We start from the raw sequence: 27,762 nt of genomic DNA, 5'->3' as shown, positions 1-27,762 counted from the left end.
AATAGTGCTAATTCTGCCAGGGGAAATTGATGGGGTGAATGGCGTATCTTGCCTCGAAGCAGTGAATTTAGTTCTGACTTTATGTTTATACGTTCAAGGTGCAGCTTGCTGGGTCTCCTGAGGGTGTCGCTGTAGAGTCAAATAAATAGCTAGGACATATCTGAGGAGCATTTCCACCATATAATCTTTGGGCAAACTGTATGAATGGGACTCATAACCCAGAGAGCCTTCCCTATGAATTACTGTGTAGGCCGATCTCCTGTGACACTGAAGTAGTGACATAAAGCATCAGAATTGTATAAGGTTCCCAATACGGCACAGAGGCCAAACAAGCCCAGGAGGCACCGCAGTGGCGGAATCCTAGTAGCCCCTGGGTCTCCTCTGCTGCTGTTCAATGACTGTTGGCAGATAATGGCAGGAATAGAAATAGAGGAGGGCCTAAATAGAAAGATATGTATAAAAAGTAACAATAACAATAAAATTGTAGCTATACAGAGAAATTGTTTGTTGGCTGCTGGGTTCAGTAGAGGAAGGCAAACAATCCAGTAATTGTGCTGGGGCATGGTGGGAAATAAACTGTGGGGAGAAATAGTCACACGGGGTGAGAAAGTAAAGTGGAGGAAGAGACCATTTTTGGACTTGCGACTATTCTTGCGCAATTTTGGCCAAATTTTTCCGTGGCAAATTTTTTCATCCATTTTGCGAAACAATCCACCAATGGCGAAATGCGGAAATTCGCTGCGAATCCATGCCTGGCGAAACATTTCGCCCATCACTAATATGGATGGGTACCTGCGTAGAGAGCCACTCCTTATTCTGATCATAGTCAATGTTCATTGGAATGTGGTTCATCTGAGTGACCCACACAAACAAGTTGCTCTCAATAAATCTGAAACACAAGACAAAGACATTGATCAGAGACTAATGTGCTGCTACCAGCGCCGTGCTACCATCTATAATATGATCCTCCCTGTATCCAGGGCCCAAGGTGAATCAGATGGAGGGGACATACATGATCAATAAACATCAACACATAATAGGGCATCTGGGGGATTCCTTTGAGGGGATCTGTCCCAGGGATAAAATATGTTGCTTGGATCAGCTCCCTGCAGGCAATGGCGGTGTATGTATCAGATGCCTCATCTCTTTATGTTGCATTTGGACACACATGACAAAATTGTAAAAGACAAATTTAGGAACCATCCTAGAGAGGAAAGTTTGTTTATTTGGGTGTTCTTTATGTGTTCAGACACAATGCAAACTGAATGCAACAAAAGTGGGCATCCCAAGCCAGCCGGGTACCCAAGGCAACCCAGCCACCCACCTTGTTCCAAACCCCACCCACCTCTTATGAGAGCATGCACGTGCACGCTCGCACACACAGAAGGGTGCCGACCACTGGGGGAGGCAGATTTGAGGAGCGGGTGCTGATGGATCAGACTTCACTGGACTAGGGGAAGGCAGAAAGATGTATGTGCTGTGCAACCCCCACTGTTGCACCCTAGGCACTTGCCTCTCCTGCCTACCCCTCTTACTGGCCCTACTTCTCAGTGACCGCCATGTAGTAGTTTTTGCTTCATAAATAATATCTTGGGGCCTTTTCTCTCTCTCTCTCTCTCTGTTGTTGTTTAATGCTAGAGGAAGTTATTCATTTGGATACAGCTTGCTCACACCATGCTCACATCTATAAAAAATACTACCTTGGGTTTGCAAAACTGTGTTCCCCCCACACACACTGGGTCCCTATTCTATTTGATAGATTTCAGCATTCCATAGGGTACAACCAAATGCAACAAAACAAGCACCTATAGTTTTTGTGGAGCTTCTTGTTTTACTCCTTAGCTGTAGATCTGACGGCATGGTATGGCCTGTAGTATGTACCCCTGTTCCCTGCAGCTATTCCATTCCCTTGTACCTTCTGTTTATAACAGTGCTCACCTAACCACCATGAACAGAGCGATGGTGCCGCTCACTCCCAGGAACGGGATGTAACACAGACCAAACCTCACATAGAAAGAAATCATCCAGGCCAGGTCCTGCAGGAACAAGAGGCAGAGTCAGCCATTGCAACCTCACTTTACTGTCAGTCCATTTACTGCAGAATTAAACGTGCTTACCGCCCACTTCTTGCGCCGTATTGCAAAGCAGAAAATATACCATTGGGAATAGACGGGAATCAGTGCTGGAGGCCCAACTGCAAAGAGAACAGAGGATGAATATCCGTTAGCAATAGCTTTATACCTGAGACATGAAGTACTTGGTGTTGAGCTCACTCACTGAAGAAGAAGTACTTGTGCTGGTGATTATACGGCATGTATTTCTTCTTCTTCATTCCAAGCTGTGGGGGGAAACGAGAGAGTGCCGGAAGGATTATGAACGTTATTCACATCTTTTTCCATCCCAAGGCATAGATATTTCATTCTGTGCATTTCCCTGATGGAATAGTCCCTGTTGTGTGCGCATTGTGTGACTGTTATAGGGGCATTAGAATGTGAGCTCAATGGGGACCACATTTTTATTTTTATTATTAATTATATATATAGTTAGGTAGCCATATACGGCCCAATCTGGAACAATGTCTGACCAATCAGCCCCCTTGCTAATTGCTGATGTTTGTGTTTTATGTTAATTAAAATAAATAAACAAGTTCTGTTGGTCGTTTAAGTCTTGTTGTGTCTTTGTGTATCTTTCTGGGTGACAAAATTAGAGATGCACCAAACCTAGTTTTTCGGGTTCGGCCGAACCCCTGAATCCATCCCAAGCGATTCGGCTGAATACCGAACCAAAAGGTTTTTTCATTCAGTACAGGACAGAACAGACGGGGGTGCTCCTGAAACACATGTATGATATTAATAGTGCAAAACTGCTAATATATAAACAGAAAGTAAAAAAAAAATAAAAATAATGTAAGTTGCATGTGTGCACAGAGGTCGGTGGGCACATGTAGCCTTTAACCAGATGTTACTTCTACAAACAGTATTTAAACTATATTTTAACACATTTGTTGTTCGGTAAGTGTTTGCCACACAGATTAAGAGCTGTAGATTAAAACCGGTGCCTTTCATTATATTTTTTCCCCCTCTCTCCTGTGGGGCAGGTGACCCAATATGTTCTCCCAGGAAACTAAAACCTATGATAAAAGCTTCCAGTAGCAAATGCTAATGTCAAATAACATTAAACAAAGTTTAATAGAGCTCCTTAGGGCCAAGCTACACAGGAGATTTTGATCAGGGTTTTGGGTCAGACTTTATCTGACCCACAAACTTTGCATGCAACAACACAAGATATAGTGGGATCCTATAGAATCTGGTCCCCATTGCTGTAATGGGAGTGGGATCAGATAAAGTCAGGTGGTGTCCTTTGTGCATCTGTTTCCTTAGGAGAAAGTAGCAAAAACTACAAACTATTGGCAGGTGTTCTCAAGGCAGTAAATGGAGCTTACGACTAATATTCTGGTACCACCTAGTTAAAAGGAGACCCCTTTGCAGATGGACCCAAAATACAAACAGCACTTTTCTTCTCTGTATTCAGAATATTGGAAGGTGCTGATTGATTGGTACCAGTTGCCAACTGTGAAGATGGAGGTGCTAATAGTGCTAATACTCTGCCAGGGGATATTATGGGGGTGAATGTGTGCCTGAGGGTAGAGAACAAGGCAGAGCTTTGAGGGAGCACCGGCCTAGGAAAACACAATCTATTTTACTAGGGGCTGTGCGTAAGTTTTGTACATTTGTATGTTATTTTGGTCCTGTTTTTTCTAAAGTAAATCTAGACAGGTGACTTTTTTTTCACACAATTGGCTTCTAACTTGTGCAAGACACGGCTACATTTGGGAAGCCACTCAGTATACAGGTTTATCAACTGCAGGCCATTGAAAGCAAAAATATTGATTGGTTGCATGGGTAACTGCCCAGGGGCAAATTTGCCCAGTGTGTATAAATAAGCCCCTAGTGTCAGCTGTGTCTTAGTAAGTCATTCGTATACTCTAACTAAAGTGCAGTTTACTAGAGGGGAGAGCCAGTTTGTTAGGCACCCCTAGTGAATATAATTGGTAACCTTGAACCCTGAGTTGGTGCTCTTATCCCTAAACGATACACAGGTTTCAGGTACTTCCTATTGGAGCAGCGGCACCTTTACTGTATTTCCCAGTGATTCATTGCAGCAGTCCAGGACAGTGTATAGTAACTACTAACATTTTACTATAGTGTGTATGTGCCAGTCCCAGAGCGCCCTCATGCCCCTTATCTATCCCCAGACTTGCACAGCAGTAAATGCATGGCAGGAGGTTAGGGCAAGGATTTCGGGCACGGCTGACTTGCACCCACTGACATTGTACTCTACTCTCTACACTGGGTGCAACAAAAAGCAGGCGGCCCTTTGCTACAATGTTTAATGATCTCTTAAAAGAGTTCCATTTCATACCATCTCCTACTGAAGCGCAGAAGCTGCCATATGGCTTTTTGCTTGTGAGTGGTGTGCCACTCCTCACCCAGTCAGCGGGACTTCTCTTTGGGTGCCATTGGTGCTGTGGGTGTCTGCAGCAAACCTTTTAGTGGGACAGAGCAATTTATCAACTTTATTATCTATAACAGAAAAAACAGAAGTGTTTAAGCTTAAAAAAGTGTTTGTATTTCTCTCTAGTTCTCTGTGATTTCCACGTGGCTGAGACTCCTGGATTTTCCCACAAAAATGAATGTAATCATTGCCATAGCTGTCTGAGGGTCTCAATATCCTTGGCCATTCATTATATTGGGCAATCTGGGATTAGAAATCCTTAAGGCTTATATTTAGCATATAGCCCGACCTGTTGCATTGACCTTAAATGTCTGGGAAACCTGCAGGGCCCCAGGTCCAACTCAGTAAATATGCCCAGGTGACTGTTGCAATATGTGTGTGTACTTCAAGAACATCTGCAGGGCTGCAGGGGATGCTGGGAGTTGTATTATGCACAATGGCTGGATGATTACAGGGGTTAGAGGGCACCATAGTTGTGCAGGAGTTTTTGTCAGCAAGTGGATCACAGGGGTTTAGGGAGTTGTTTAACATCTAAAGAGCCCAATGGAGTGCGGAGTGATGTTGTTCCACAACAGCTGGAGTAGGAAACATTGGCTTTTGGGCATGGAACCGCTATTGCAACTTCTGTCCAGAGAGGCCCCCCTCTGCTCTGTCTGCCATCTCTTGGTGTGAGCAGGAAGTGCTCTCCCATTGGCTGGGTGCAGCTTTCACCCATTAGCTAAAGGAACAGGAAGTATTGCCAGTGATGGTTGGAGAAGCTCTCCCATTGGCTAAACTTAGATGACTCTCCCATTGGCTAAACTTAGATGACTCTCCCATTGGCTGCAGGATGACTTCCCCACTGGCTAAATTTACAGAATGATTTCTCCCACAGAAAGTCAGCAGAAATCCCACCATGCTGAGCTGTGTGAGGCAGAGATGGGTGGGTGCCTGGGCTCATATTTGTAAAGTCAAGCTGTTTCATTTACACCAAAAAAGGTATTTTTAAGGTTGCAGTATGTTAACTAGAGAGGTACATTTCCTGAAGAAAATGTGAGTGGTGCTTGCCATGGCAAAACTCGTGCCCCAATATTACAATGTTTCCTTCAGTTCTCTGTGACAATTGCCCCTGCTGGGGCATTTAACTGCCCACCCCTCAGAAAAGGCATAGCACCCCATTCCCGAATAAGCCGCACGGTTTGACACCTCATTCATGGGTCTACGACAAATGGTGGTTAATTGCCCCCTGCTGGGGCAATTAACTGCCCACCCCTCACAAAAGTCACAGCACCCCATTCCCGATTAAGCCGCACGGTTTGACACCTCATTCATGGGTCTACGACAAACGGTGGTTAATTGCCCCCTGCTGGGGCAATTAACTGCCCACCCCTCAGAAAAGGCATAGCACCCCATTCCCGAATAAGCCGCACGGTTTGAGACCTCATTCATGGGTCTACGACAAACGGTGGTTAATTGCCCCCTGCTGGGGCAATTAACCTCCAACCCCTCAGAAAAGTCATAGCACCCCAATCCCGAATAAGCCGCACGGTTTGACACCTCATTCATGGGTCTACGACGAACTAATTATTTGCCAAAATCCCCATTATAAGTCAATGGGGCAAATTTGGGGACCTCTCTTGCCCCGGGGGTAAAACTTATACCCTTGTGTGGGGTATCTTCTGACACAGGTTGCAAACCTCTTCAAATGTGGTAAATTTCACGTTTCGAAAAAATTCCCTCTCTGCGCTACAATCCATCAAAGTTGGCCTCAATGTTAAGTCAATGGGATTTTTGGCCCTGTTAATTGCCCCCTGCAGGGGGCAATTAACCACCCACACCTCAGAGTCATAGCACCCCATTCCCGAATAAGCCACACAGTTTGACACCTCATTCATGGGTCTACGACAAACGGGTTAATTGCCAAAATCCCCATTATAAGTCAATGGGGCAAATTTGGGGATCTGTTTTGCCCTGGGGGTAAAACTTATACCCTTGTGCGGGGTATCTTCTGACACAGGTTGCAAACCTCTTCAAATGTGGTAAATTTCACGTTTCGAAAAAATTCCCTCTCTGCGCTACAATCCGTCAAAGTTGGCCTCAATGTTAAGTCAATGGGATTTTTGGCCCTGTTAATTGCCCCCTGCAGGGGGCAATTAACCACCCACACCTCAGAAAAGTCATAGCATCCCATTCCCGAATAGGCCGCACGATTTGACACCTCACTCATGGGTCTACGACAAACGGTGCGGGACAAGTTCCGCGCCGAACTTTTGTACGGGAGAAGAATAATAATAAGCCTGTGAGATAATAGTAGTGATGCTTTGCAAGCACCACTAATTAACACTGCCCTTTGGCATTTATTCCATGTATAAATGCTTGGATGTGCCTATGTATAAACCTGCAGCTACAGAGTTACCCCAGCATTTACTCCATTTTGCATCTCTTTGTAATTGGTGGGGGAACAAAGCCTTCCTGTCTGTGTTATCTTTCCTCCCTATTAATGACAGTGACATAGAGGGTAACTGTTAGCAGCCAGGCAGGCAGAATACCTACATGGTGGCGCTTCTACTGTACATGTATATGTGCTTTTAATCTTTAGACAGCACCTTACTGTAGTTAGTCTGTTCAATAGAAAAATAAATCATCACCACAACCATAAATATAAATATAAATTGGTTTATTTCTCTTTACTGTAACTCTAATATCCCCGTGATTCAAACAGGGATATCCAATGGTGTCTACACTTTCATGTTTCTGCTCAGGGAGAAAGATGGAAATGTTCAGCCCAGGTGGGAGAGCTCATCGCTGGAGACCTTCTATCTACAGGCAGATCCATTACAGAGTTTTATTGTACCTACTGTGGGTCCCGTCGTTGGCAAGCGCGCCCTAGAGATAATCCTGCGGCCAATGGAGAACTCAAGGAGGCAGCTGGAATCACTAAATATGGCGCTTCCTCAGCAGTTGGTGCCAATGTGTCAGGAAAGGTAATGTTCCTATGGGATTATGGGATATTACATTAGGGCTGGCATAATGTCTTATATTGGCAGCAAGACCATAGATTCCTCATCTATTGCCATTGTTATGCACTTTTCTTTCTGAATCTTATTTAGAGAAAAAAAGCTCAATTTGAAAGTTATTAAGGGGTAAGTCTTAGCTGCCATTTTGCCCCCAACAGCCACTGTGACACATGCCCAGATTTCACATTTTCATTACTACAATCAAAGGTGAGTGCAGCATATACACATGGGGGAAGGGGGGGCATTGAGAAAAATATTGGCATAAATCACTATGTGTAGCACCCAGGGCATTAGATATTGTTATTCCCATTTCTCTCTGTAAGTCGCACTGCATTTAAAAGTGTCTGGTTTGAAGGATATTAAGCTAAAAGTCTCAGAGCTGCTATTTTACAGCCACCAACTGTCACTGTGACACTGCCATAAGCCTGATGTGTGACTGAACCATTGTGGTGCCCTTAAGTTTAAACTTTTTAACTGTCATTTGGTTGCTAGAGTGTCCGTTAATTAACGGTTTTTCTCACTTTCATTTCTGGGATCAGAGGTAAGTGGAGCGCGCCACACGCTGGGGGAGACATTTTAGGAAAATAATGACATAAATGCAGAAAATCGCTATTTAATTGCATCACTAGGTAGCGCCTGGGATATTAGCCTTGGGTTTGCATATATTGTATCATTTTCATAGATATAAAACATGATTTTGGGAGAGTTGGGGAAGGAGCAGGGGAGCAGGGAGACTATAAAGTAACATTTGGATTTCAGATTCCTATTTTAATGTTAATATTCACATAGTTCTGTATTTGCTTGTGATTTTTTTTAATAATGTGCAAGTTTGGAAATTATTATGGTCACAGTATGAAATCTCATAGTTTCCCATCCAGTAACAGTCACTCTGACAGTGTTTGGGATGACAGTTGGCCACTTGGTGTTCAGGTTTCAGCTCCAATGCTCTTAATATTCATATTTCTCTCTCTGTATCTCACTTTGTACATAAAACTGCCTTCTTTAAAAGCTTTTAAGGGAAAAGTGGCAGAGCTGCCATTTTCCAGCCACTAATGGTCCCCCTGATGCTTCTTGAGGCTGTTGACAGGTGCTTGTTCCAACTCCCAGCATTCCCTATTAGACCTTCAGTCTGTAGTCCTCTAATTATCACTGACCTACAAGTCCCATCATCCCTTTTAGACCTGCAGCCTGGCCCTTGCTTTCTGGTTGCTAGGGTCCCTTTCATCTTAGCAGCATTTCTATGTGGGATGATCTTGCCATTGCAATATGGGACTGGCTGAAACCAATACAGGTATATTAATCTTTACTATAGAGGTGAGTGGAGCATACAGACACTCATACAGGGGATACATTAATGTGCTCCATCATTCCCAATCCAACTACTGTTCTCTTTCCTGAAATCCAAAACAAGTACCTGTAATCCTCTCCCTTCTTTTATATGGGATCCCCTCTGCTCTGAGAGCTGCCATTATTGCTATTTCCCTTCTGTGCAGATTGATAACCCCCCTGCTTATGTATTGGTACACCCTGTTAAACAGTCAAAATGTCAGTATCCTATGCTAGTAATGATATCACCACCTGGACTGGTGCAAGTGATGGGGGGGTGATGATGCCTAGTAACATTTGAGAGCTTTATGTTATGTAGCCAGCCATGATCTCCCACAGGGGAGCTCCACCAATCACTGCTGGCATATGCTGGTACCCAAAGGTGCATACTGGGGGTTGCTAATAAGAAATGCCTTCCCTGCTTCAACTGTGTCCATTCTCATGGGAAACCCCAAAAGCTACAGTAATGTAAAGCCCGGGAGATTTAAATGGATGAATGATCTGACCCCTATAACAGACTGTTAGATTTAGATGGGACAGATCAGCATGCCCCCTCTCTATCCAGCATCAGTTTATAGGCACAGCTATAGGCACTGCTCTGCCTGGAGCTTTGTCCATAGTTATTTGGCACAGAACTACAGCTCCCAGCATGCCCTGATAGCCTTTGCAGCTGCCTTCTGAACTAAGAAACGCAAGCAGGGGGTCGGTACAACATGGCATAGATTTTTCAGCAGGGACTGGGCAGTATGTTCTAATAGAAGGAAGGAAGGATGGTGCCAAATACGGGGAAATGCTGCAACCTGTTCACCCTAATTTATACGGGAACTTCACCTTTAATGCCGTTATTGCTGCAAAAGCCGCAGCATGATTTTTCATTACCTGAGATAACGTCACATTACACAGAAATCAGATTCAGAAATTTGAATGAAAATATCACAGAGAATAAATATCAGTTTATGGCTTTTGTTTTTTTTATTAAATGGGTGGATTGGTCAGGGGGGAATACTGTTAATATAATGCAGTGTATCCTGATCTGTATAGCAGAGAGGGCCGGACCATGGAACTTACAATCTCTTCTTCATTTCTGTTTCCACATAAAGTGAAATTCTGTGCGAGAAAGCGATTTCCAGGCGTCTTCAAGGCGATTTTCTTGCGATAATAAGCGACTTTGTGATTTTTTCAGCTTCTCTTTGGAAAAACCATCTTCCATTGACATCAGCTGATATTTTTTTTTTTTCTAAACCCAACTGCTCTTTTAAGAGCAAAACCACTAGGGCGCAATGCCATTCTGCGCCCCCCGGAGGAAGGTAAGGCTCCTGCTATGGATTTCATTTGACTCAAGGGTTTTGGTGTAAAGTATAGAATGTTAATGATAATAGGTATCCTTACTTACTATCCTATCTCTTACTGAGTAAGGGCAAGGGGGAAGGGCATGTTCCACACGGGGTAGTACCATTTTGTTACTCAGCAAGTATTGGGCCTAATAATGTTCCTTTAAACTAACAGAATCTTTTAATTTTCCCTCAGCGGACGGCTGAATCCGGATGCCTCTCCGAAATATATAAGGTGAGTAAAAAGTCCCTGTAGGGGCTGCTAGACTTGAGCATGGAATTTGGGTGTTGGTTTGGTGATGCCCCCCCCCCGGTTTTATGAACCTCACACCTTCCAATTGCCTCTGTCTTTCTTGTGTTTCTCTTGCCCCTCCTTCCTAATAGTCCCTCTCCTTCCTGTGGAATATTATGTTATCTATAAAACCCCCCGTTAATTCTATTTATCTATTTTTCCCAGCCTCCTGATGGTCGGCTGACCAAGGAGAAGCTTCTCGGAGAGGGCGGCACTGCAGCCGTGTTCATGGTAAGGGACCAACCAAATTCCTAGAGAGCAAGGGGAGCTGAAAGCAAGTTGAAAGTGCTATCACTATCCCTGCTATGCACATTTTCCATTTCTTAATCACTCAATATTTCTGTCATTTTGTTCCCAATATGAGTGTTGATATTTCCAGCTAATACTGAATGCCAGTTACACCTTTCTGTGTGTGTTACAGGGCCATCACCATCGCAGAGGTAAGGTAGCCGTCAAGATGGCCAACATCACTTGGGTAAGGTTTCTTTATAGTTCCTTTCTCCATATCATGCCTATTGTGTGGCTGCCTATGTGAGCTAAAGGGTTTCTTTTATTCCTCTCCAGGATGAGGAGTCAGTCTGCCGAGAGGTAAACTTTCTCCTGAAGTTCAGCAGGCACAGGAACATCGCCTCTTACTATGGAGCTTATCACCACCCTGCTCCAAACGAGGAGTCATCAGAGTATCTGGAAGTAAGAAATTGTTTGTTGCATCACATTCATCCCTTATGTGCCAAAGAGACCTCCATTGGAGGCGATAAAATACATACACGGCCTGAAATCATTCCTTCCTATTGCAGCTTGTCCTTGAGTACTGCAGCGGCGGCTCCCTGTACGACTTGATCAAGAGCACCGAAGGCCAATCCCTGAAGGAGACCTGGATTGGCTTTGTCTGCAGGGAGGTATTGAAGGTAAACTTGGATTAACCCCATGTGTCTTTGTTGGGAATAATTAACCAAATGTCTGTTATATTCTTATAACCTACATCTCAATCTCCCCAGGCTCTCAACCACGTTCACCACCACCGGGCTGTTCACAGGGACATCAAGAGCCCCAACGTGATGCTCACCAAGAAGGGGAACATCAAACTCAGTGAGTAAAACTTATAGTTGTAAGATGAATGGATGGGGGGAAGCTTCTGTAAATATAAAGTACAGAGGGTATCATGATACAGGGTGAAAGTGAATTTTCCATTTATATGTATTATCTGTCATTTCAGTCGATTTCGGACACTGCTGGGACCTGGACCCACAGACAGGGAAGTGCAACGAGGGTGATGGGACTGCACACTGGATGGCGCCCGAGACCTTTAGGAGGAAGGACAGGAAACCGGAATACGACACCAAAGTATGTTGTAGAAGTAGTAGCAGGACCCAATGGCTTTTATGTCTCTGCACAAATGGGTGCTCTATTCAGTAAAGGCCAGTTAAACATGGGGCCATTTCTTCTATCAGTACTAAGCGGCTGAGTTCTAATTGTTTCTGTGTTTTCTATTCATTGTATGCAAGCACGTTAGAACCCCCGGTAATAAGTAACTGACTCACCCGCTAACCCAATTCTATCCTAATGCTCTTTGGTGTCTTCTTTTCCAGTGTGACATCTGGTCCCTGGGAATCACTGCCATCGAAATGGCCGAGGGAAAAACACGTAAGTGAATCACAACAATTGTGGGTCTCTGTACATTGTAACCAAGGATATAGCTTCATGTTTGAAGGGACTGATATTATATATGTTTTTAACTTTTAGCATACGCCGATCAGAAACTAGTGTCAGACCTGATCATCAACAACGACTCTCCACGACTCAAATCAAGAACCTGGTGAGTCCTTCCCAGCTCATGTCACTGTGCGATGCTGATACTGCAACTCTGTGTGTCTCTCTCACTTCTCCATAAATAGATCAGAACTAGATAGATAGACAGATTGATAGATAGATAGATAGATACATGATATACTTCACATCAGGAACCCCATTGGGTTCACTGTATTTCTTTACTCACCATCCCCCCAAATCTTTGGGACAATGATTAAATTTTCACTAATATTGTATATTAATATTGTACATAGGGCCAGAACCCTAGTGACCCCCCTCTATTACTGCAATCCCCATTCCCCCCAAACCTTGGGTACCAACTGGCAACACAGCTTATAGCTGAACTGAATTAAACAGGGTTCATCAAACAAAGCAATACCCTGTATATGTAGCTAAACACAATATATCGAAGATATTCCACTTAGTAATGAAGATGCTTCAGCCCTTATCTCTCTCCTTGGAATCTTATATATCATCTGTTTTGCACTAGACAGAGCTAAAAGCCCTTAATTTTTTCCAGGTCACAACATTTTGTGTCCTTTTTGAAGTCGTGCCTTGAGAAGGATCCTTCCCAGAGATGGAGTGCGAAAGAACTACTGCAGCACCCGTTCATTGCTGAACTGCCCCCTGCGAAGACCATCAGGGCTGAAATTGAGGAGCACCTTCGGGCTGTGCAGAACCGGCCGGCCGAACAAGGTGAGGGAATCCATTATATGTATAGAATTGGGGTCTGTAGCTGTTCAGTTTTGGGTTTTTCTTTACTGTGATTTTATTTATCTATACAGGATTGAGAGTAGCTCGCTGGACCAGGAAACATCTCCAGCGGGCCAGGGAACATCTACGCGGGGCCAGGGAACATATACGCGGGACCATGGAACATCTCTGGCTTCACTGGGCCATGGAACATCTAGGGCAAGCCAGGAAACATTTACGCGGGGCCATGGAACATCTACGGCCTCACTGGGCCATGGAACATCTACGGCCTTGCTGGGCCATGGAACATCTACGGCGAGCCTGTGACTTCTGCGCAACTGAAACATCGGCAGAACAGAAGGAGGCTCAGCAAATGGCCCTGGAGGGTTTTGCCTGAGTGTCATCCTGTGGCCAATAACATCAAGTGCCCAGGGTGAGTCTCCTGATTAACATCCAAGGAGAAAATGTAAGCACTATGTTTTTGCCAGGTCAGCACATCTGCAGCTCCCTCAACATGTAGCTACCGCAGGTCCAACAGTAGTGTCTCCTTTTAAAAATGACTGCAACTCCACCAGCAGTCTCTGAATTTAACATCTATATTTCAAATTACCAACAGTGGTGTCCACTTTTGAGTTTTGCAGCTCCACAAGTTGGATTCTTACTTTTAACACCTCCAACAGTGGCACCTACTTCTTTTTATTCACCTTTGGCTCCACCACCAGCCTCTATTTCTCATTCTGCTGCACCTCATGCTAATGCGCCCCTAGTATTTACAGCACCATCAGCATTACATATATCACCTACCTCAGCTCAAACAGGGTTTTATTTCAGAAATCCACCATCATTGTCTGTTTTACTAACAGCAGCGCCATCATCGTCATTAGCTCATTTTCAGATTATCGCAGCTCCACCAGTGGTATCTTGCCTTCAACAGCTGCATATCAGACAACACAGTTTAAAAGTAATATTTTTTCCCCCAATAGTTCCTTCTCTTCAAAACAGCTTTTGACACCTTCTCATTGACATTTTAACCACCTTACAGCACCCACCAAAATTGATGCCCCTTAAAATGATTATCTTTTCAACTGCCCAACACTGCTACAGTGCCCCCACAGGTGCCTCCTCTTCTCCCCTTAGTATAAGTTGATCCAGGGACTTGTCCGATTGCCCTTTTGGGAGTCAGGAAGGAATTTTTACCCCCTCTGAGGCAAATTGGCTCCGGCTTCAGATGAGGGTTTTTCGCCTTCTTCTGGACCAACTAGTAAATAGGCCTTTCCAACTTAAATTACATGAGTCTTTTCCAACTTAAATTAAGATACATGAATCTAAAATATACCAAAATAACATCTTTTTTATAAATAAATATTGAATACATTTTATGAATGTTTATTGGTGTTTTATTGGTGTTCCTGTATTTTTATTTAGTCCCATAGTATTGCCAGGGAGCTTTAGAGATAACGCACACCTGTAGTGCAAGGGAAACAGGGGTGTAAATAAGGCGCCTGCAATGGGGGGCCCCTGAGCCCTGAAGGGCCCCTACTGCCACCAGGATCTGAGGGGGCCATCACCTCTAAAATCACCTGGGGCCGTACCCGGAAGAGTTGCGTTTCGTCACTAGTGTGGGCGGAGGGAAGGAGCCTGGGGTGGAGGGTGGGAGCAAGTGGGTGGGACTGGGAGGGAGGGAGCAACCAAGCGGGAGGAGGGACTGGGAGCAAATGAGCAGACGGGACTGGGTGGGCGGGAGCAAATGAGTGGGAGGAGGGACTGGAAAGGAGCGAGCCCCCCAAGGGGATTGAAAGGAAAAGGATGGGAGAGAATGAGGTGGTGATTGGAAGAGAGTGAGATGATGGGAAGGGGGGGTCAGAATAGGGAGGGGTCCAGGGGAGAAAGTGATTAATGCTCCATTGTTCTGGTGCAGTTAGAGGCAGCAGCAGTGAGAGACAGTCCTCTGTCCTGGTCCTGCACTACATAATAACCTTACTATCTGGCAATTTTGGGGCAGAGGCACTGTATGGTTAGGATCATTGTTATAAGAGAGGTTTAGCCAGTCCATATATTTTATAGTTACTTCAAAAAGAAAAAATCTATATTTAATATCGTCATTGCCATTGGCTAATATAAATGGCAGGGGCATCGAAAGTTCCTCATAGGGGGCCCCTGAAAGTTCCTCTGCAGGGGGGCCCCACAAACTCTAGTTACGCCTCTAAAGGGAAGACGGGTAAGTGAAAAAAGAAGGTGGAATCAATAGGCAGGGGGGGCAGAAATGGGTGAAAAGTGACACTTAATAATGAAGAAAGAAGAAAGCAGGGAATAAGTCATGTCTGGGCCCAGTGTTACTGATCTTGATTAAGGAAGGAGTTTTGGTCAGTGTCCGAGCCTTGAAGGAGACTTCATAGTGTTTAAATAATCACATAAAAAGGGAATATAGTGCCTATATAAACATGTCACTGGGGTCAGTACATTGTGAGACTGGGCTTAGGAAGTACAGAATTATTAATATGTCACTACCCTCAGTACATTTTGGGACCATCTGGGACATTACTGCAATGAGTACCCTTTGGGACTAAGCGAGACTGACCCATATACGTTACTATCTATGGTACACATTGGGTCTATAAAGAACTGATACATAAACATGTAAGTGTCATTATAACACTTTTGTCCTATATGAGAGCAGCTCAAAAATATTAGGCTAATGGTGCACAGGGCACTTTGGCACCCATGGGAAACCGCCTCTCCTGCAGGCCACAGAGAACCTGGAAATTCCTTTCCATCCCTATGAACTGAGTAGTTGCGCTAAATTGTGAAAGCCACTTTTATACTATTATGTGGGTTTTCCATGTGTAAAGTGTTTTACATGCAGTCATTTGGACTACAAAGCACCCAGCCTGTCATCAGCCCTTAGGGAAAGCTCCAGGAGCCCTTGCCCAAAGGAAACTGTGCGTAATTTAATCTACATTTACTGATATCCTTTGCTTTGTAATTTATATATTTTGCCGTAGTACCCTGCAGAGCACAGTGATACAGAGTCTTGTCCTGCTAAAGTGGGAGCTTCAAACGGTAGGACTGTTGGACCCTAAAGCAATGCAGCAGCTTTTGCCCCAATATGAGTCCATGCAGTTAATGATTATTCCAGGTTTTACTTGCCCTTTAATGAGAGGCAGAGCAAGAGTTAAGATCATTTAATTGCAGGGTAAGGCTGTATCAGCTTCATAGTTTTGTTTGGCCAAGGCCTTTTATTAAAGCTGGGCACATGGGGACCATAGATTTTTATTCAGCTCCCATATTATCAGCCAACTGGGTCCCCTAGGTAAGGGGCCCAGTGAAAAAGTAGATTGAGACCCTTATTTAATAAAAATCCCTCACATACAGTTAGGGTTTCCCCCTCTCCTGCCTGGGAACTCAGGGTAGGGAGGCAGGGCGGGCCGCATTGTCACGGAGCAGGGCTATGATGCGACGATTGGCCAATTGCCACATCAGTCTTCAAGAATCCTGCCCAGTTTCCAAATTGGGAAAACCAGGCAGGCAGCTTTGACCCTACAGAAAACCCGGCTGTCCAGGTCAAAATCGGACAGGTGGCAGCCCTACATACTGTCATGCCCTAAGGGGCACGAAATAATGGGGCCCAGTAAGGTAAAGTTTTCTGCCCCTCTCCCCCCAACACAACAGAATCAGCACTGAATCAGTAAATATCACTAAAGGATTATTAAGCCACCACGTCATTGTAGGCTCTTTAAGCAGGTACCTACTCTAAGCTAAATTGCAATTAATTTTAGATTTTTTCTGCATTTGTAATGTGCAAATAAGAGCCATTTGGTTTAACCCCTTGGTCTAAAAAATACGCAGCCCTAATTAGGGCAATTGAAGAAGAGATTTGTTTTCCTGCTGGCATTCTGCACTGCATCTTAGATCTCTAAAGAAAAAGAAAAGAATGTACAGCTTTGCTCAGTGGTACGTAAAATCAAAAGGAATCAGATACCTGCAAAAACATTGTTGTAAGGGACTCTAATGGTTATTAAAATCACTGGCGCCCGGGGGCCCTAATGGTTTTTGAGAACAAACAAAACACATTGGTGACCAGGGTCCTAATGTTTAATAAAAAAATGTTTGGTGGCCAGGGTCTCTAACAGTTAATACTTTACCCAGTGATCCCTAATGGTTAAATAAACACACACCCTGGTGGCCAAGGACCCCTAAAGGTTGAAACCTACATATTATTGGTGGTAAGGGGCCCCTAAAGGTTAAAAAATTGGGAGTTACTTCTTCCTCTTCCTCGGCAGCAACTTCCTTTGTGACATTCGGCTCTAACAATGATTTGCATCTTTCTGCACGGGGCAGGCCACAGGCAGTCTTGTAAGGTTGGGGCCCATATGTACTAACATCACATGTATGACGGGACAACCCAACTGGATTAGCTGCTGGCCACCAATGAATTTAAACACAGCAGGTGGCAGGGTGAACTAAACTGGGCAGTATTAGGTATAGGGGTCCCAGCTAATCTGTGGGAGTGCAGCACATTGGGGCCCTGCTTAAAACTAGAAATCCACCAGGCTTGGGATGACTGTCACCCTGTCCCCTCTGATTGCAGCCCTGCATGCCTTTGATCTGCCCAAGTATGCCCAAATTATACCCCTGATCCACCCAAACACCAACCAGCCCTGTCCCCTTCATGACCCAGTCTGTAACCCCCTGATGGTCTCCTGTCTGGATATAAAGCTCAGCGTGTGATGATGTTATTTGCATCTGTTTTTGTACTCAGTACTTGCATTAGTAAATGTGCCTTAGTGTATTGCTCTCTAATATTGCAGAATTATGCAGTAAAGCAGCTCAGTGTTTCAGAATATAACAGATCTCCCGTGATGCTAAGAAATATTTGCACAAAAGCCAACGCCATTACACAGTTTGAAAAAATCACTTTATTGTTGTAATACAATCAGATAATGCTGACATTCATGGCTGACTGGCCTACTGGGACACCAGGAACATCCAAGGGAGCCCTCTCATTGGTCAAGCCTATGTCTTAGAGTAGTCCATTTGCAAGCCCTTCACCTAGGATGTACATGGCCACTGAGAGAGACCCAGGCCCTTCTCTGTTACTGCCTGCCTACATCTCTATCCCTATAATTGTATAGAAAGGTTCAACCTTTATTTATATATCACCCACGCTGACCCATCACTGAGCTGATTTCTGGCTATTAGCTTAATTGGAAAGGATACAGCGGCATCCATAGGCATCGCCACTGCCAGTCAGTTATAGTATGCCTAATCAGAATGCTCATTTAGGCTTTTGCCAGGGCATGGGTGTGCCCCTGTACCAACTGGGTTACTTGTCTCATAATTGGTCTGAATGCAGTCAGGCCAGTCTGTGGTCTGGGCCCTATGTGCCCATGATTTAGATGCAGCCGGGCAATAATGCACATAGAATAAAGAAGAAGTGGTCGGTAATGCAGAGCATTCAGGAATGAAGACAAAGTGATAATGAAGGAGAAGCAACTGGAAAGAAAAGTTAAGTAAGAAATACAAACATGAAAAAAGAAAAAGGTTTAAAAAAATAAAGGTGGGAGTAGAATCCACTGGAGGCAAAGTTTGGCTAAAGTTTGTCATGGGACAAGGAGTAGGGAAAAGAAGGAGCAAAGGAAGAAGCTGAGTGGAGACAATATGCCGAATGGGCCCCCGAGAAAAGCTTTTATGGTTGGTCCTAGCAGCCAAGTCAGACACTGGTCATATTCCCATATACAATCAATAGGGTGCCATAGTCACGTGAGATGGGGAAGAAAGTGTAAGTGAAGTGGCATAAAAAAATACAAAAGTCCCCTGAACCAGCGAGCACTGGCGTTTAAAGGCCAAGTATTTACAGCTCTGTGAGTATCAAACACAGCAGTAAAACCACAGTCAGAGTGCAGGAGAATCACTTCCTCTCAGTTCTTAATGGAGAAAAGTTTATTAATCAACCTTAGGTAACTGTGCTTTAAACATAATTACATCAGTGCCATTAATTGGTTTGGCAGACATGTAGCACTATGCCGGCTCATTCTGACCCCAGCGCCTGTTTATTAGTTTGGATCAGACCCCATGCAGTCAGAGGTTGGAGCAGCAGGTCAGGCTAGAATGGCCCTTTGGCAGATTACAATATGGCACCGGGGCCAAATGGGACTTTGATAAAATGACCAACTGCAAAGGAATGTGATGGAGCACTGATAGTTACTGGCTGTGCTCTGGATGAATTTAGGCATCTAACGGGCAGACTGATGCCTATTCTCACTTTCAAAATGCCAGCCTCATCATTACTGCACAAGTGTAGCTGCTGCCATTACTGTATGCACTGCAGCCTCCATGTTTTGCAATCTTGCATTTTTACTTGACTTCTGACTTTCAACCCTTTGAGTACCACTGGCCGGCTCCTCCTTCCCCTCTCTCCATAGGCGGATTTTCAATAAGGCTAGGGGGGGCTAAGCAGGGTCGGACTGGGGGGTGAAGGGCCCACCGGGGCTCCCGCCCCAAGGGCCCTAAAGGTGCCCGCACCGCCCCCCGCCCCCGTAGGGGCCCCCCTAACCCCCCTCGCAGGACCCCCCACCCGACGTCCTCCCCTGAGTACGTAAATTTAACATGTCAGGGGAGGAGCGGTCGGGCAGGGGGAGCGCAGGTAAGGGATGGGTCTGGGCCACCAGGGCCCACTAGAGCCGGGGGCTAAGCCTCCCCAAACCTGCTTGGTACCTTAAAAAACCTCACTCAGTTTCTGCACTGTGCTGGAAATCTTCTCCTGTTCCTGCAAGTCGGTTCTGCTGTGCTCTAATTGGATCGTTCTTATTGTGGATTCTCCAATCAGAGCACAGCTTTCTTGACAGACAGTAAAATTGACCAATCAAGGCACAGATGCAGACAGGGCTGGGAGATATTGCAAGCTGAAGGCAGTGCAGAAATGAAGACTGAAAAGAAGAATCTTTACCTGAGAACCAACTCTCAACTTTTGCTGCAGATTTCATTCCACTCCAACAGGTACTATATGCAGGTACTATACACAGGTACTATATGCAGGTACTATACACAGGTACTATATGAAGGTACTATATGCAGGTACTATACACAGGTACTATACACAGGTACTATACACAGGTACTATATGCAGGTACTATACACAGGTACTATATGCAGGTACTATACACAGGTACTATATGCAGGTACTATACACAGGTACTATACACAGGTACTATACCCAGGTACTATAAGCAGGTACTATACCCAGGTACTATACCCAGGTACTATATGCAGGTACTATACCCAGGTACTATATGCAGGTACTATACACAGGTACTATACGCAGGTACTATACGCAGGTACTATATGCAGGTACTATACCCAGGTACTATATGCAGGTACTATACCCAGGTACTATATGCAGGTACTATACCCAGGTACTTTATGCAGGTACTTTACGCAGGTACTATATGCAGGTACTATTACACAGGTACTTTACGCAGGTACTATATGCAGGTACTATATGCAGGTACTATACGCAGGTACTATATGCAGGTACTATATGCAGGTACTATATGCAGGTACTATACACAGGTACTTTACGCAGGTACTATATGCAGGTACTATACACAGGTACTTTACGCAGGTACTATATGCAGGTACTATACACAGGTACTATACACAGGTACTATATGCAGGTACTATACACAGGTACTATACACAGGTACTATACGCAGGTACTATATGCAGGTACTATACACAGGTACTATATGCAGGTACTATACACAGGTACTATATGCAGGTACTATACACAGGTACTATATGCAGGTACTATACACAGGTACTATATGCAGGTACTATACACAGGTACTATATGCAGGTACTATACACAGGTACTATATGCAGGTACTATACACAGGTACTATATGCAGGTACTATACCCAGGTACTATATGCAGGTACTATACACAGGTACTTTACGCAGGTACTATATGCAGGTACTATATGCAGGTACTATACGCAGGTACTATACGCAGGTACTATATGCAGGTACTATACGCAGGTACTATATGCAGGTACTATATGCAGGTACTATATGCAGGTACTATACACAGGTACTATATGCAGGTACTATACACAGGTACTATATGCAGGTACTATACGCAGGTACTATATGCAGGTACTATACACAGGTACTATACGCAGGTACTATACACAGGTACTATATGCAGGTACTATACACAGGTACTATATGCAGGTACTATACACAGGTACTATACGCAGGTACTATATGCAGGTACTATACACAGGTACTATACACAGGTACTATACGCAGGTACTATACACAGGTACTATACGCAGGTACTATACACAGGTACTATATGCAGGTACTATACACAGGTACTATATGCAGGTACTATACACAGGTACTATACGCAGGTACTATACACAGGTACTATACGCAGGTACTATATGCAGGTACTATACACAGGTACTTTACGCAGGTACTATATCCAGGTACTATACACAGGTACTATACACAGGTACTTTACGCAGGTACTATATGCAGGTACTATACACAGGTACTATACACAGGTACTATATGCAGGTACTATATGCAGGTACTATACACAGGTACTATATGCAGGTACTATACACAGGTACTATATGCAGGTACTATACACAGGTACTATATGCAGGTACTATATGCAGGTACTATACACAGGTACTATACACAGGTACTATACACAGGTACTATATGCAGGTACTATACACAGGTACTATATGCAGGTACTATACACAGGTACTATATGCAGGTACTATACACAGGTACTATACACAGGTACTATACCCAGGTACTATACGCAGGTACTATACCCAGGTACTATACCCAGGTACTATATGCAGGTACTATACCCAGGTACTATATGCAGGTACTATACACAGGTACTATACGCAGGTACTATACGCAGGTACTATATGCAGGTACTATACCCAGGTACTATATGCAGGTACTATACCCAGGTACTATATGCAGGTACTATACCCAGGTACTTTATGCAGGTACTTTACGCAGGTACTATATGCAGGTACTATTACACAGGTACTTTACGCAGGTACTATATGCAGGTACTATATGCAGGTACTATACGCAGGTACTATATGCAGGTACTATATGCAGGTACTATATGCAGGTACTATACACAGGTACTTTACGCAGGTACTATATGCAGGTACTATACACAGGTACTTTACGCAGGTACTATATGCAGGTACTATACACAGGTACTATACACAGGTACTATATGCAGGTACTATACACAGGTACTATACACAGGTACTTTACGCAGGTACTATATGCAGGTACTATACACAGGTACTATATGCAGGTACTATACACAGGTACTATATGCAGGTACTATACACAGGTACTATATGCAGGTACTATACACAGGTACTATATGCAGGTACTATACACAGGTACTATATGCAGGTACTATACACAGGTACTATATGCAGGTACTATACACAGGTACTATATGCAGGTACTATACCCAGGTGCTATATGCAGGTACTATACACAGGTACTTTACGCAGGTACTATATGCAGGTACTATATGCAGGTACTATACGCAGGTACTATACGCAGGTACTATATGCAGGTACTATACGCAGGTACTATATGTAGGTACTATATGCAGGTACTATATGCAGGTACTATACACAGGTACTATATGCAGGTACTATACACAGGTACTATATGCAGGTACTTTACGCAGGTACTATATGCAGGTACTATACACAGGTACTTTACGCAGGTACTATACTCAGGTACTATATGCAGGTACTATACACAGGTACTATATGCAGGTACTATACACAGGTACTTTACGCAGGTACTATATGCAGGTACTATACACAGGTACTATACACAGGTACTTTACGCAGGTACTATACTCAGGTACTATACGCAGGTACTATACACAGGTACTATACGCAGGTACTATACACAGGTACTATATGCAGGTACTATAGACAGGTACTATACGCAGGTACTATACACAGGTACTTTACGCAGGTACTATACACAGGTACTATATGCAGGTACTATACACAGGTACTATATGCAGGTACTATACCCAGGTGCTATATGCAGGTACTATACACAGGTACTTTACGCAGGTACTATATGCAGGTACTATATGCAGGTACTATACGCAGGTACTATACGCAGGTACTATACGCAGGTACTATATGCAGGTACTATACGCAGGTACTATATGTAGGTACTATATGCAGGTACTATATGCAGGTACTATACACAGGTACTATATGCAGGTACTATACACAGGTACTATATGCAGGTACTTTACGCAGGTACTATATGCAGGTACTATACACAGGTACTTTACGCAGGTACTATACTCAGGTACTATATGCAGGTACTATACACAGGTACTATATGCAGGTACTATACACAGGTACTTTACGCAGGTACTATATGCAGGTACTATACACAGGTACTATACACAGGTACTTTACGCAGGTACTATACTCAGGTACTATACGCAGGTACTATACACAGGTACTATACGCAGGTACTATACACAGGTACTATATGCAGGTACTATAGACAGGTACTATACGCAGGTACTATACACAGGTACTTTACGCAGGTACTATATGCAGGTACTATACACAGGTACTTTACGCAGGTACTATATCCAGGTACTATACACAGGTACTATACACAGGTACTTTACGCAGGTACTATATGCAGGTACTATACACAGGTACTATACACAGGTACTATATGCAGGTACTATATGCAGGTACTATACACAGGTACTATATGCAGGTACTATACACAGGTACTATATGCAGGTACTATACACAGGTACTATATGCAGGTACTATACACAGGTACTATATGCAGGTACTATACACAGGTACTATATGCAGGTACTATACTCAGGTACTATATGCAGGTACTATACACAGGTACTATACACAGGTACTATATGCAGGTACTATACACAGGTACTATATGCAGGTACTATACACAGGTACTATATGCAGGTACTTTACGCAGGTACTATACGCAGGTACTATACGCAGGTACTATATGTAGGTACTATATGCAGGTACTATACACAGGTACTTTACGCAGGTACTATACACAGGTACTATATGCAGGTACTTTACACAGGTACTATATGCAGGTACTTTACGCAGGTACTATACGCAGGTACTATATGTAGGTACTATATGCAGGTACTATACACAGGTACTTTACGCAGGTACTATACACAGGTACTATACACAGGTACTATATGCAGGTACTATACACAGGTACTTTACGCAGGTACTATACACAGGTACTATACCCAGGTACTATATGCAGGTACTATACACAGGTACTTTATGCAGGTACTATACACAGGTACTTTACGCAGGTACTATATGCAGGTACTATATGCAGGTACTATACACAGGTACTTTACGCAGGTACTATATGCAGGTACTATACGCAGGTACTATATGCAGGTACTATATGCAGGTACTATACACAGGTACTATATGCAGGTACTATACACAGGTACTTTACGCAGGTACTATATGCAGGTACTATACACAGGTACTATACACAGGTACTATATGCAGGTACTTTACGCAGGTACTATATGCAGGTACTATACACAGGTACTATACACAGGTACTATATGCAGGTACTATACACAGGTACTATATGCAGGTACTATACACAGGTACTATATGCAGGTACTATACCCAGGTGCTATATGCAGGTACTATACACAGGTACTTTACGCAGGTACTATATGCAGGTACTATATGCAGGTACTATACGCAGGTACTATATGCAGGTACTATACGCAGGTACTATACGCAGGTACTATATGCAGGTACTATACACAGGTACTATATGTAGGTACTATATGCAGGTACTATACACAGGTACTATATGCAGGTACTATACACAGGTACTATATGCAGGTACTTTACGCAGGTACTATATGCAGGTACTATACACAGGTACTATACACAGGTACTTTACGCAGGTACTATACTCAGGTACTATATGCAGGTACTATACACAGGTACTATATGCAGGTACTATACGCAGGTACTTTACGCAGGTACTATATGCAGGTACTATACACAGGTACTATACACAGGTACTTTACGCAGGTACTATACTCAGGTACTATACGCAGGTACTATACACAGGTACTTTACGCAGGTACTATGCACAGGTACTATATGCAGGTACTATACACAGGTACTATAGACAGGTACTATATGCAGGTACTATACACAGGTACTTTACGCAGGTACTATATGCAGGTACTATACACAGGTACTTTACGCAGGTACTATATCCAGGTACTATACACAGGTACTTTACGCAGGTACTATATGCAGGTACTATACACAGGTACTATATGCAGGTACTATATGCAGGTACTATATGCAGGTACTATACACAGGTACTATATGTAGGTACTATACACAGGTACTATATGCAGGTACTATACACAGGTACTATATGCAGGTACTATACACAGGTACTATATGCAGGTACTATACACAGGTACTATATGCAGGTACTATACTCAGGTACTATACGCAGGTACTATACACAGGTACTATACACAGGTACTATATGCAGGTACTATACGCAGGTACTATATGCAGGTACTATACACAGGTACTATATGCAGGTACTTTACGCAGGTACTATACGCAGGTACTATACGCAGGTACTATATGTAGGTACTATATGCAGGTACTATACACAGGTACTTTACGCAGGTACTATACACAGGTACTATATGCAGGTACTTTACACAGGTACTATATGCAGGTACTTTACGCAGGTACTATACGCAGGTACTATACGCAGGTACTATACGCAGGTACTATATGTAGGTACTATATGCAGGTACTATACACAGGTACTTTACGCAGGTACTATACACAGGTACTATATGCAGGTACTTTACACAGGTACTATATGCAGGTACTATACACAGGTACTTTACGCAGGTACTATACTCAGGTACTATACGCAGGAACTATACACAGGTACTTTACGCAGGTACTATACACAGGTACTATATGCAGGTACTATACACAGGTACTATAGACAGGTACTATACGCAGGTACTTTACGCAGGTACTATATGCAGGTACTATACACAGGTACTTTACGCAGGTACTATATGCAGGTACTATACACAGGTACTATACACAGGTACTTTACGCAGGTACTATACTCAGGTACTATATGCAGGTACTATACACAGGTACTATACACAGGTACTATATGCAGGTACTATACACAGGTACTATACACAGGTACTACAGTGGAGGAAATAATTATTTGACCCCTCACTGATTTTGTAAGTTTGTCCAATGACAAAGAAATGAAAAGTCTCAGAACAGTATCATTTCAATGGTAGGTTTATTTTAACAGTGGCAGATAGCACATCAAAAGGAAAATCGAAAAAATAACTTTAAATAAAAGATAGAAACTGATTTGCATTTCATTGAGTGAAATAAGTTTTTGAACCCCTACCAACCATTAAGAGTTCTGGCTCCCACAGAGTGGTTAGACACTTCTACTCAATTAGTCAACCTCATTAAGGACACCTGTCTTAACTAGTCACCTGTATAAAAGACACCTGTCCACAGAATCAATCAATCAAGCAGACTCCAAACTCTCCAACATGGGAAAGACCAAAGAGCTGTCCAAGGATGTCAGAGACAAAATTGTAGACCTGCACAAGGCTGGAATGGGCTACAAAACCATTAGCAAGAAGCTGGGAGAGAAGGTGACAACTGTTGGTGTGATTGTTCGAAAATGGAAGGAGCACAAAATGACCATCAATCGACCTCGCTCTGGATGTAGTTGGTTGGGTCTGGTCATACCAAAAACCAACTGCAGAATCGCGAGGCAAACTCGAAGGCAAACTCGAAGAACTGGAATAAGCTGAGGTCAAAACCTGAGATCAATATATGGGACTAGAAATGAGGGACCAACAGAAGGAATCTGTCGAGGTCACTGGACCCTGCAGAGGAGCTTGTAGAGTGGAAGGAGCACAAAATGATCACACCACAATTTTCACTTGAATAACTATAAGTTTTTCCCCCGTCGGGTTATTTTCTTATCCTTGTAATGTAAACCATAAGTTAAGGTATAACAAGAAGCATACTTCATATTACTTTGATACATTGAGGCTAAAGGGGGCATTTATGAAGGCACCTTCAGGTTCTCTAAAATGGATGCAAAAGAGAGTAAATATTGACACAATTCATCAGGCTACTTGCATCCAAACACACTCTTGGGCTTCCATTTAGTTGCCAATGCGTCAGTCCTGCTTCTTCTGATTGCTACTCATGCTGGGGAATCCTTGTGCTACCATTACCCTGGGCCTGGTGGTAGTTTCATGGTTCCCACAATGACTTGCATCAGTTGGTTCAGTAGAAGCAGCTCAGCTTTCATTCTGACAATGCTAGACACAACTGCACCTTATTTGCCTCAAAAGCAGACACAATTGTGTCCATGCAAAACATCGAGAGCAAAGCATAACAAACATGGCGATTAGCATCTAAAATGGCACTTTCATTGGTAAATGACTCCTCATATCTCTTACCCTTTAATAGCTGATGATGAATAGATGCTATCAAGTTTTGACCCATCATTTAAGAGGTTATTAGCAGATAAATAAGAGCTCAAGAGGCAGAGAAAGGATGTAAAATTAATCCGTGCCCCCTACTTCTCTAAAGGAGATAAAAACTAA

The 27,762-nt window shown here is 43.5% G+C and overlaps 2 protein-coding genes across 2 annotated transcripts; one reads left to right on the top strand and one right to left on the bottom strand.

The window, feature by feature from the left end:
- Nucleotides 1–520: 520 nt before the first annotated feature.
- LOC105947186 (acyl-CoA (8-3)-desaturase-like) lies at nt 521–9,103 on the bottom strand. The gene is made up of 6 exons (XM_031900751.1): nt 8,926–9,103; nt 2,278–2,338; nt 2,118–2,194; nt 1,939–2,036; nt 717–889; nt 521–576 (listed from the first exon to the last, which is right to left on the bottom strand). The coding sequence occupies exons 2-6, from the start codon at nt 2,330–2,332 to the stop codon at nt 521–523; spliced, it is 459 nt and encodes a 152-aa protein (XP_031756611.1). The 5' UTR covers nt 2,333–2,338; nt 8,926–9,103.
- Nucleotides 9,104–11,458: 2,355 nt separating this feature from the next.
- On the top strand, nt 11,459–14,341 carry LOC101731494 (serine/threonine-protein kinase 4). The gene is made up of 5 exons (XM_031900535.1): nt 11,459–11,549; nt 11,677–12,104; nt 12,204–12,276; nt 12,790–12,965; nt 13,055–14,341. Exons 2-5 carry the CDS (start codon nt 12,086–12,088, stop codon nt 13,357–13,359), a joined length of 573 nt encoding a protein of 190 aa, XP_031756395.1. The 5' UTR covers nt 11,459–11,549; nt 11,677–12,085; the 3' UTR covers nt 13,360–14,341.
- Nucleotides 14,342–27,762: the final 13,421 nt, after the last annotated feature.

The sequence above is a fragment of the Xenopus tropicalis genome, chromosome 4 (genome assembly GCF_000004195.4).
Source record: "Xenopus tropicalis strain Nigerian chromosome 4, UCB_Xtro_10.0, whole genome shotgun sequence".
In the NCBI taxonomy this organism is placed as follows: domain Eukaryota; kingdom Metazoa; phylum Chordata; class Amphibia; order Anura; family Pipidae; genus Xenopus; species Xenopus tropicalis.
Note: the sequence above shows the minus strand (reverse complement) of the source record. Positions and strands in the feature narration are given on the sequence as shown.

What these genes read in the sequence shown, in the direction of transcription:
- LOC101731494 (XM_031900535.1), top strand. An exon ending in CGACTCAAATCAAGAACCTG is followed by an intron (nt 12,277 to 12,789) that starts GTGAGTCCTTCC and finishes AATTTTTTCCAG; the next exon opens with GTCACAACATTTTGTGTCCT. An exon ending in GAACCGGCCGGCCGAACAAG is followed by an intron (nt 12,966 to 13,054) that starts GTGAGGGAATCC and finishes TTATCTATACAG; the next exon opens with GATTGAGAGTAGCTCGCTGG.
- LOC105947186 (XM_031900751.1), bottom strand. Translation starts at nt 2,332, where the DNA reads ATGAAGAAGAAGAAATACATGCCGTATAATCACCAGCACAAGTACTTC. An exon ending in TACGGCGCAAGAAGTGGGCG is followed by an intron (nt 2,037 to 2,117) that starts GTAAGCACGTTT and finishes TTGTTCCTGCAG; the next exon opens with GACCTGGCCTGGATGATTTC. An exon ending in AATTTCCGCATTTCGCCATT is followed by an intron (nt 577 to 716) that starts GGTGGATTGTTT and finishes TTCTCCCCACAG; the next exon opens with TTTATTTCCCACCATGCCCC.